Genomic DNA, 12,036 nt, shown 5'->3' on the forward strand with positions numbered 1-12,036 from the left:
AGATAGAGAGCTTAGTGACATGGTGTCATGGCAACAACCTTTCCCTCAATGTCAGCAAAACAAAAGAGCTGGTCATTGACTTCAGGAAAGGGAGCAGTGTGCATGCACCTGTCTACATCAGTGGTGCGGATGTTGAGAGGGTTGAGAGCTTCAGGTTCCTAGGAGTGACCATCACCAATAGCCTGTCCTGGTCCAACCACATAAATGCTACGGCCAAGAAAGCTCACCAGCGCCTCTACTTCCTCAGGAGGCTAAAGAAATTTGGCATGTCCCCTTTGACATTCACCAACTTTTATCAATGCACCATAGAAAGCATCCCATCTGGATGCATCACGGCTTGGTATGGCAACTGCTCTGCCCAGGACCGCAAGAAACTGCGGAGAGTTGTGGACACAGCCCAGCACATAACGAAAACCAGCCTCCCCTCCGTGGACTCTGTCCATACTGCCTTGGTGAAGCAGCCAGCATAATCAAAGACCCCACCAACCTGGGTAATTCTCTCTTCTCCCCTCTCTCATCAGGCAGAAAGATACAGGAGCCTGAGGGCACGTACCACCAGGCTCAAGGACAGCTTCTATCCCACTGTGATAACACTATTGAACGGTTCTCTTATACGATAAAATGGACTCTCGACCTCACAATCTACCTCGTTATGACCTTGCACCTTATTGTCTACCTGCACTGCATTTCCTCTGTAGCTGTGACACTTTACTCTATATTCTGTTATTGCCTTTATCCTGTACTACCTCAGTGCACTGTGTATTGAATTGATCTGTATGAACAGTATGCAAGACCGGTTTTTCACTGTACCTCGGTACAAGTGACAATAATATACCAATACCCTCTGTCTTCTATGACCAAGTCAATTTTGTATCCACCTTACCAACTCCCTGTGGATCCCATGTGACTTATCCAAATCATTATGCAGATTGTGAACGGTAGGGGATTTAAGCACCCATCCACTTGGCACCCTGTGAGTCACAGCCTCCCAAGCTGAAAGTGACCTGATTATTCCTACTCAGGATGTTAATCAATCCTCAATCCACACTACTATATCGCCCTCAATAGTGTGTTCTAATTTTGCATAATGCTGTTATGTTACCTTATGCAAGGCATTAATACCCCACATCAACTTGTTTGCCTTTATCTATTTGATCAGTTACTGTATCAAAAAACTAACAGTCATTTTGAACTTGATTTCCCTATCAGAAATCCATGTTGATTCTACTTAATCCTGTTTTTATTTTTAAGTGTCCTATTTCATAGAACATAGTGCAGCACAGGAACAGGACCTTCATTCCACAATGTCTGTGGCAAGTATGACGCCAAATTAAACTAATCCCTTCCCCCTGCATATTCATGTGCCTATCTAAAAGCTTCTTGAACACCAATATCGTATCTGCTTCCGCTACCGCCCTTGGCAGCGCATTCCTGGCACCTACCACTCTTGAGTTTTAAAAAAAAGCTTGCCCTGCACATTTTCTTTGAACTTGTTCCCTCTCCCCTTAAACCTCTGCCCTTCAGTTTTCAACATTCCTATGCTGGGAAAAAGATTCTGACTGTCTACCCTATCTATGCCTCTCATTTTATAAACTTCTATCAGGTCTCCCCTCAGCCTCTGATGCTCCAGAGAAAACAGTCCAAGTTTGTCCTACCTCTTCTTATAGCTCATACCCTCTAATCCTGGCAGCATCCTGGTAAACCTCTTCTGAACCCTCTTCAAAGCCTCCACATCCTTCCTGTAATGGGGCAACCAGAACTGCATGCAGTACTCCCAAGTGCAGCCTAACCAAAGCTTTATACAACTGCAGCGTGACTTCATGGCTCTTATACTCTATGCCCTGACCAGTGAAGGTAAGCATGCTGTACGCCTTTACCACTCTATCTGCTTGCGTTGCACTATCAGGGAGGTATGGACTTGTAATAGACTTCAGCATTTTCACTACCACTGATGTCAGACTAACTAATCTGTTGTTCACTGTTTCTCCCTCCCTCCATTCTTTAATGGTAGAGTTATATTCGCTACTTTGCAGTCTGTGGGAACCTTTGGAAATTTGGAAAATGGCTTCCATTACATCCATAGTCACCTCCTACAAAACCCTTGGATGCAGGTCATCAGGTCCTGGGGATTTATTGGGTTCCAGTCCCATTAATTTCACCAGTACAAATTTTTTGACTATTGATAATTTCATTTATTTCCTCGTTCACTCCTGCATGCACTTATGCTCCTAAGATGATCTGGATAGTTTTAAAACTAACTTAGTAAACTGTTTGCCATTGATCTAACAAACTGAAATTGAAATCACTCCAAGTTTTCATGGCCTGGTGTGCTTTATTTCAATAGTTACCTTGACATTGTAATCAGGTATACTCCCTAGTTGCTGCAGAATGAAACTGCATACATAACACCACAAATTAAGTTACAGTCCATTAAACCGTGATTCCAGATTCTCAGAAGGACTAACCTTCACTGCTTCAAATAACTTACAGAAGAAATGTGCCTGTTGTCACTGTGGAAAGCATGTTCAATGAATTCATTGTTGTATATCCTGTAGACAAAGGTGATTGATGTGTTTTCTTCATTACCAGCTTGTCGGTGGAAGGCTGAATTATATTAATAAATTACAACGTTAACCATCGTGCTGTACATTATGTATTCTTGAATGCAATGAAGTCAGTTTTCATGAAATAAATTTACTAGCCATCTTTCCTCACACAAACTCTAATAAATGTATAAATTCTGTTTATTGAAAATTTATTGGTAGCACACTTAACAGCTAGTTAGGTTATGGATTCAAGTCCCACTTTGGCAGGTGAGCAGCTTGACACATTGTGCATTTGATGTAGTGTGATGTTCTTTTGTTGCGCCAAGATCCTGCCTGTTTTGATAATTGAGGTGGATACAGATGATCCTTGATGAACATGCCAAGCAGAGCAGAAAGCTCTGTCTTTCTCTCAGCTAAAACAAGCCAAAGTGACTAATTTGTAAATCAAGTTACATTGCCCTTTGTGTGACAAGATATGTTTTGATTTTGGTGTGAATTAGCCTCGCTGTAGTTTTGTAATTATACTGTCTTATTCCACATTATCCCCTTTCAGAAGAAAAAAAAATCTGAATCAGTCTGAATATAAAAAAAAGAACAGAAGGCAAGTTAAACAAGTGAGTGAAAGGACAAGCATAGGCCAAATTTAAAAGGAATCCAGATATCTAAAGAGGGCGTGTTAACATTTAAAGTTTGTTATGTGGAGGTGTTCAGGAATCAAGATGTAGATCTGTTGATGGAGGCAGAAAGCATATTAGAGATTCAGATGAGTACTTGGGGAAATGTAAACAGTGGATAGGTACAAGATAAGAATATTTTAAGAAGATAAATGAGGGAAAGCTGTCAGCACTTTAAGTGGATATATCACCAGATCTGGATTGGTTACATGGTAGGTTGCTAAGGAAGATTATCTCATGGATAAAATTTTGACAGGTTGTGAAAAGGTAAAAGGAGGGAAGCTCTTCCTTTTCCATTTAGTACAAGGGTTGAAGAACCAGAGTGAAAAGATGTTAAGTAATTGGCAAGAGATCATTACTCACTGAGTCATTATGATCTGAAATGCTCTGCCTGCAAGTGTTGTGGATGTTGCGGCTTTCAAAAGGTAATTGGATGAATATTTGATGTTAACAAAATTTATATGTTGATAGATGCAGATAACGAGTAGCCATGAAGGAGATAGCTTTGTACCAACGATTGTCATTGATTTTGTTCTATTAAGATACAAATTCCCTGAAGCCTGCAATTATAACAGGTTTCCAAAGCTAAGGATTGTTATGTGTGCCCTGACAAATACGCCTATCAAATTTGAGCCATTTTATTTCCCTTTTGGGCCTCATTTAAAAGCTATTGACCTTAATGAAAGAGTATTGAGTGAGAGTTTCCATTTGTGAGTATATTACATAATTTTATAATGGAAAATACTGGGTGACAAATATAATTTAAATATTTCAATTAAAACTAGAGAATGCCAGGGATACTCAGCAGGTCAGGGATTATCTGTGGGGAAAGAAATAGAGTTAGTGTTTCAGGTTGATAAACTTTCATCAGAACTGAGAAAAAATTAGAAATCAAATATGCTTTAAATTGCTGAGAAGGGAAAGGAGTGGATAGAGCAAGGAATATCTGTGAAAGTGTGGAGACCATGGAAGATGGTGAGGGCTTGTTAACTTCAGATAATGTGTCTTTTGGGGAGATAAATAGGAGGTATGAAAACAGATGTGAAAAAGAACAATGTCGGACATAAAGTACACAGTGGAGAAACTAACAGCAGATGCTGGAAATCTTCAATTTCCTCTGATTCCACCATTCCTTCTGCTCTCTCCCCCTCTAGTACTAAACAGTCAGTCTTCAGCAGAGGCCTCAACTTTATCCCTCTACATCCCTCTCCAAATGAATTCTAAGCCTGATGTGGTTAAGTTCTCCTTTTGCTACCTTTGTCTCTGCACCCATTTCTTTGACCAGGAGTCTTCACCACAGACCATGCACCATTTTAATGCTCCACGTGGACCCCACCCTGTGGCCTCTGATATTGATCATAAGTTTTGCTTTCAGCTCTGGACTTGGAGCATGCAATTCAAATAGAAGCCTTCGAACTGTTGATCAATTCTCCCTCTGCAAATCGTGCCTGATCTGCTGAATTTTCCCAGAATTTTTGTTTTTACCTCAAATTTTCAGAATCTGCAATTTTTTCTTAAATATCTGAATCCTCTACTTCTGCATGATAGATGCATTATTACATTTTTGCATTATTTATGCATTATTTGGCAGTCAAAACTACATTAAGGGTATTCTGGCAAATATGCTTCATAAAATTAATTTTTTAATCTTTGAGTAATTGACATTCATAATTCCCACTTTGAACTTTATTCTAAGGTTGATGCCCTGTGAGTTCATGATTAAAAATAGGAGCAGGAGTAGGCCATCTGGCTCGTCGAGCCTGCTCCGCCATTCAATAACATCATGGCTGAATCTGGCCATGTACTCAGATCCACCTACCTGCCTTTCCCCATAACCCTTAATTCCCCGACTATGCAAAAATCTACCTAACTGTGTCTTAAATATATTAAATGAGGTAGCCTCTACTGCTTCCCTGGGCAGAGAATTCCACAGATTCACTACTCTCTGGGAAAAGCAGTTTCTCCTCATCTCCATCCTAAATCTATTCCCCCGAATCTTGAGGCTATGTCCCCAAGTTCTAGTCTCACCTACCAGTTTTCATAATTTTATATGTTTCTATAAGATCCCCTTTCATTCTTCTGAATTCCAGCAAGTATAGTCCTAGGCGACTCAATCTCTCCTCATAGGCTACCCCCCTCATCTTCAGAATCAACCTGGTGAACCTCCTCTGCACCACCTCCAAAGGGAGTATATCTTTCCTCAAGTAAGGAGACCAGAACTGCATGTAGTACTGCAGGTGTGGCCTCACCAGTACCCTGTACAGTTGCAGCATTAACCTCACTGCTCTTAAATTCAATCCCTCTAGCAATGAAGGCCAACATACTATTTGCCTTCTTGATAACCTGTTGCACCTGTAAACTAACCTTTTGCGATTCATGCACAAGAGGTTTAGCAACCTGTGCATATTTGAATTGTAACAGCTTAAACCCCTTATCTTCAGGGTCGACTCTTAAACACAGAGGAGAATTTCACATCATATATTTATGCTGCCAAGTGGGACTAGCCACTGTTTAAACACCAAACCATCTGTGCGCCCCAAAAACTTTGTAACCTGACCTGGAACCAGTTCAATAAACTCAAAAAAAAATACTGTTCAGAATTTTTACTAGATAAGCAATGTGTTTTTAAAAATAAATGGAGTATTTTAGACTTCAGCACTTGTAAGGAAAAATATATCTTAATGATAATCATAATTGCCACCTACCTCCTTAATTAGCTTCTTTTCATTCTTTACTCTGTCATTAGCATTGAGTTGAGGAGGCATGCGAACATAATACTGACTGTTGGGTATCATCTGTCAGTGGATTGGATGCGAAGTTTCTTTACTGTGGAAAATATGAGCCTCATTGATGGTGATAGGAAATGAGTTGATCCTTGGTGACAGAAAGATTAGCACTAGTTGATTCCACTGTTAATTAATGAGCCACTGTTATTGAGTGTCATTGGTGGCCTATTTTGTTGGCTTCAAATAACATTGCAATGCAGGTAACAGATTACGGGTGGACAGATGGGAATTTACCAGGTCTTTGCCTCTACTTGGTTTGCAAGATTTTACTAACCTCAAGTCACTGCTATCTTAGAGTATGGAATATCCACATGATGAGGATGGGTACACTTTGTAACTGGTGCTAGATTCTCAACATAGGTGAGCTTGCCAGTAGGTTGGATTGAAGCCCTAGTCCTTTAATATGTTCCCATGTGCTGGATATATGACCAAGCATTAAAAAGAACTGGTTTCTGCCCAAGGGCTACTGATTTCATATCTGGAAGAAGATCAGATCTTGTGACGGAGTGACCAGGCACACAGCTGGGTGGCCGTTGGTTGGAGTTGACTTGGTGGGTCAAATGACCCTATAACATCCAAAATAACTTGATTTTCACCACATTTTTGACAAAATATTGCAAACTTTAAGCTGTGGACAGGTGTTTATTATAATATATATAAATAATGTGTGTGTGTGTGTGTGTGTGTGTGTGTTATATATATAATCTTTAGTGTAATGAAAACTTTGCAGTGGTTCACAGTAACGTAGTACACAAAGAAATTTAGTTATTCAGCCATCAGAAGAGAGATTAGCAGGTATTAGGCACGAGTCTGAAAGCTTGGCACAAGGTACGTTGTAAAGTGTTCATCCTTAAAAAAAAACTGCACAATTTTTGAGATTTTTCTTAAATCCCACCATTGTTCAAGCCATTTAATGGTTCCATCTTTAGCAAAGTGTCCATTCTTGTCTGATAATTTTCCATTGGAATGCCTTTGGACAAGTTTTGTTGCGATTCTTTGCCTTTATATATTAATGTGCCTGCTTTTACATGACTAATGTGTACATTTTAATTTTGTGGAGTCACAGATGAAGTAGAAACTGAAGAAACTTTTAACATGTCTTTTCTGTCATTGCAGCTGAGAATTGTTCTGGTTATCGTACGTGTAGTCACTGCTTGGAGCAGCCTGGATGTGGATGGTGTACCGATCCCAGCAATACAGGAAAAGGACAGTGTATAGAAGGATCTTATCGTGGACCAATGAAAATCTCCACAGTAAACACTCCCTATATACCCACTCTGAATGTCAGCATGTGTCCAGCAGAAACAAAGTACAACTGGTCCTTTATCCAGTGTCCAGGTTAGCATTTATTTTGTTCATTCAAGGGTTGTGGTCATTAATGGCAAGGATAGCTGTGGTAGTATCTCGGTAATGTCCTGGGAGAAGTGGGTGGTGAGCAGCTGCCTTATCAGCTAAATACTTTGCAAAGCCATTTTAGAGTAAAGTTAACAGTCAACTTCCTTGCGGGTGGGTCTAGAGCAGAACCTAGTCTAGAACAATTAAGGCCAGCAGGTTCCTGTCCCTAAAGGGCTTAGCTGAACTGGATTTAGGACATGTGTTTACTGCTTCTGGCTGCATATAGTTAATGACTTATTGTACATAAAATACAAACTCTTTATTTGTGTTTGTATAGTCTGATGGGAAATGGGAGATTTTGGGTTGGGGCAGGAACTTGTGTTAGTCATTTTCCACACCATAGACTAAAAAAAATATTTCTTATAGCTTGTCAGTGTAACGGCCACAGCAAGTGTGTAAATGAAAGCACCTGTGAGAAATGTGAAGACTTAACAACTGGCAATCACTGTGATACTTGCATCTCTGGTTACTACGGGGACCCTACAAATGGAGGAAGTTGCCAATGTAAGTCCCAATTTAATGTTGTTTAGTTTCTTTCAATTGCCTCCTTCATCAAAGTTCTGGATTCCTTGTATGATCAATGCATCCGAAGACTATCACCTTTAAATAAAATGACATCTTCAAAAGGATGAAGGCTTAGTTTCAAACATCAGTTAAAGATTTCTTTCTTCTTATCTACAGCTAAGTAGATGGAAGCCCTCTTTTTCCTCCCATTGAAATGTGAGCTTAAGTGTTTACATAAAAGGAATAGGCCTTGCAGTGGGCCTGCTCACTGTAGTCATGGCTATTGTGATCGTGGTCTCAACTCCACTTCCCTGCTTGGTCCTCATACTGTGGACTCCAAATGTTTGTCTATCTTGAATGTATTCAATGACTTGCTCTTCTTGGCCCTCGAGTAGAAAATTATAAATCTCTTTTAAATGTTGTATTTGTATCCACCTCTACCACCTTCTCTGGCACCCATATACCCAACATCCTCTGTTTGGAAATCTTGCCCCTCAGATGCCCTTTATACCTTCTCTCCTCACACAAATTCATGATGCACGATTTCCCACATACAAAGCCATGCTGACTATCCCTAATCAGTCCTAACCTTCCCAACTGCAGATAGATCCGGTCTCTCAGAACCCCCTCCAGTAACTTTCCCATCACTGTTGTTAGGCTCACTGGCCTGTAGTTCTTTGGCTTGCAGCCCTTCTTAAACAAAGGCACAACATTAGCCATCAGTCTTCTGGTACCTCACCCGTGGCTAAGAAAAAACAAACTCTTTGCCAGGGCGCCACAAATTTATTCCCTTGCTCCCCACAACATCCCATGATACACAGGCAAATGGGACGACCTCAGTTAGGCAACTCGGTTGGCATGGATGAGTTGGGCTAAAAGGCCTATTTTCATGCTGTATAGCTCTGTGATTCTGACCTGGTCAAACCCAGGGATTTATCCACCTTTATGCGCTTCAACACCACCATCACTTCTTTTGTAAAGGTGAAATGTTTCAGGACATCACTGTTCTCTTCCCTAAACTCACTAGCTTCTCCACAGAAATACAGATGAGAAGTGTTCATATGAGACCTCACCCTTCTGTGGCTCCCCACATAGATGACCACACTGATCCTTAAGGTGGCCTATTCTTTTCCCAGTTATCCTATACATAGAATCTTCATAGATTCTCCTTTACTTCATCTGCCAAGGGAACCTCACGTCCCCTTTTTGCTTTTCTGATTTCCTTAAGTGTACTCCCACATCCCTGTGGATTCGCTTGATCCCAACTGCCTATCCCTGACATACGCCTCCTTTTTACTGACCAGAGCCTCAATATCCTTCAATAGTTGATAGGTTAATGGGGGCAGTTAGAGAGAGCATGAACAGAGGAATATAAAAGTTATGAAATGAGGATAAAAGAATGTAAGTAAGGGAATGTAAAACTGTGAAATGAGACCTGAAGGAAATGTCCAACAGATCAGGCAGTGCCTATGACAAGTTGCTAAAATAAAAGTGACCTCTTTTTATTTCTAAAGCTGCAATATGACTATGGGTAGGAAGTTCTGAGAATTGAATTCGGAGGCTGAAATACTCCTCAAATTTGATAAGCCACTCTGAAGAACAGTTTTTAATTAACAATTGGTTATTCAGCTGAGAAACAATTGACAGCAAATAAATTAGACTTATCTGTTCCCAGAAATTTGTTTTGTGTTGTACTTTTGATTTGAGAATTTTCATAAGAAAGGGAAGGGGTAATATTTCCTAATTATATTTTTCATAAAACATCTTTGGTTTTGTTTTCCATGTCTCAAGCCTGCAAGTGCAATGGACATGCATCCATCTGTGATACCAAGACAGGAAGATGCTTCTGCACGACTAAAGGAATCAAAGGCGACAAGTGTCAGCTGTAAGTTACATTCAGTACTTTTTATGACCACACTGCTTTTGGTGGAGGTTTATGACTGCAATAAAATTTCCTATAATTCAGTTCCACTTTGTGACCATGACATTTTCAATTAATGAGCAAGCTAACGCAATCAAATAGAGTGTTTGGAGAGTAATTTAAAAAGAACCCTCCATAAACTACAGGCGTCTGTTGTCTTGAGATAGAATGAAGTAGAATATCATTTAGCTCATTTCTTACCACAGTTTAAAATGCTGTTACCGTCTTCTCACCCAACATCCATTATGCATTTGGTATCAAGACTATCCAGATGCAGAAATACTAGTAAAGTAAGAGTGGTTCTGATTGTGTTTCAAGTTGAATGTTTTCTCTCTGTGTATCCTTGCCCATGAAGAATGCCGAATTGGAAAAAGTTCCCAAAGGCAGATATACTGAAGTCTTCAGGAGAGGAGAAACTTAGAAATGCAGAGTTCAAGATATTAATTTTCTCACCAGCATAGAAACCAGCTCTTAGCTCACAGGTGATTGTTGTCTGCAATATCACAGAGGAACTTCATTGGCAGCAATATGTACTTCAGTTTGAATATTTTTTAAAGGTCATCTTGTGGCTTTTAAAAAAATAATAATGTATCTGTCTCATTTGCATTGGGCTGGATGTTTTTAAGAAGCTGGGTCTGATTCAATATAAATGGTCAGTCCTATATTTACCCAGGAAGAAAATAAGCAATAGACACAGGAGTGGGCTATTGGGCTGTTTGAGCATATTGTGCCATTCGTATAGATCATTGCTGATCTTCCACCTCACTGCTATTTTGCTGCATTCTCCTCATATCCCTTGATTCCCTTAATATTCCAGAAATCTGTCAGTTTCTGCTTTCAATGAACATAATGACTGATGTTTTAAAGTTGAGAATTTCCAATATTCATCATTCTCTTTTTGAATATATTTCTCCTCAGTCCAAAGTGGCCTAAATTAACCCATATTAATCTGATTTTACTTAATTCACTGAATTTAACTATCACCAACTCCCATGGTGGGATATGAAGGTGCATTTGCAAATTATTTGTTCCGGCCTTTGTATTGCCAGTATGCATTTCATAGCAGTGATCTGTTGGTTTATGTCATGATCCACACTATGGCCGAATCATTTTCATTTATAAATTACATTGTTAAATTGGTTTATTGTCACGTGTACTAAGCTACAGTGAGAAACTGTTTTGCATGCCATCCATACAGATCATTTCATCACATCAGTGCATTGAGGTAGAATGAGAGTAGAATGATTATAGTAGAAGTAATGAGTAGATCTGCAGAGAGCAGTTTGCAACGAGTCGCCACACTCCGGCACCATCTTGCAGTTACAAAACAGCCTTTAATCTGTTCGTGTACATTACCTGACTCACCATGAGCAGTGCCTCTGGTGCTTCACCGGTATTTTAACATGGGAGACATAAGAGACTGCAGTTGCTGGAATCTGGAGCATGAAGTCCAGATGAAGGGTCTCGACCCTAAACGATGACCCTCTATTTCCCTCCACAGATGTCCCCCAACTCACTGAGTTCCTCCTAAGATTAAGATATCTTTATTAGTCACATGTACATCAAAACACACAGTGAAATGCATCTTTGCATAGAGTGTTCTGGGGGCAGCCCGAAAATGTCGCCATGCTTCCAGCGCCAACACAGCATGCCCACAACTTCCTAACCTGTACGTCTTTGGAATGTGGGAGGAAACTGGAGCACCCGGAGGAAACCCATGCAGATATGGGGAGAACGTACAAACTCCTTACAGACAGCGGCCGGAATTGAACTCAGGTCGCTGGCGCTGTAAAGCATTACGCTAACCGCTACACTACCGTGCCTGCTCCTGCTTCTTTGTTGCTCTTAATATGGGAAGATGGGAGTAGGCCATTCAGCCCCAATCAACACTGTTCTACCATTATTATTAATTAATAATGACTCTGTCTCTTAACTCAAACCTATTCTTGTTGTACCTTTTGGCTAGTTGAAGTCATTAAATAGGCTAGCAACTCAGAGTCATGGTCAAACAGCATGGAAACATGCCCTTCAGTCCATCGAATCCACTGACCATGTAGCACCTGTCAGGTGGATGGCAGCAGTCTTTTCCCCAGGGTAGGGGAGTCCAAAATAGGGGGCATAGATTTAGGGTGAGAGGGGAAAGATTTAAAAGGGACCTGAGAGGCAACTTTTTCACACAGAGGGTGGTGAGTACATGGAACCAGCTGCCA

The 12,036-nt window shown here is 40.4% G+C and overlaps 1 protein-coding gene across 2 annotated transcripts in view; it reads left to right on the forward strand.

Moving 5' to 3' along the window:
• Positions 1-12,036, forward strand: part of atrn (attractin) — a 350,568-nt gene that overhangs the window by 179,235 nt on the left and 159,297 nt on the right. For both annotated transcript variants that reach the window (XM_052010514.1, XM_052010515.1), the window contains exons 18-20: positions 7,123-7,344; positions 7,768-7,905; positions 9,697-9,790. In XM_052010514.1, coding sequence (XP_051866474.1) covers positions 7,123-7,344; positions 7,768-7,905; positions 9,697-9,790 — 454 coding nt within the window. The remainder of the gene's footprint in view (positions 1-7,122; positions 7,345-7,767; positions 7,906-9,696; positions 9,791-12,036) is intronic.

Source organism: Pristis pectinata, chromosome 2 (genome assembly GCF_009764475.1).
Source record: "Pristis pectinata isolate sPriPec2 chromosome 2, sPriPec2.1.pri, whole genome shotgun sequence".
NCBI classification, from domain to species: domain Eukaryota; kingdom Metazoa; phylum Chordata; class Chondrichthyes; order Rhinopristiformes; family Pristidae; genus Pristis; species Pristis pectinata.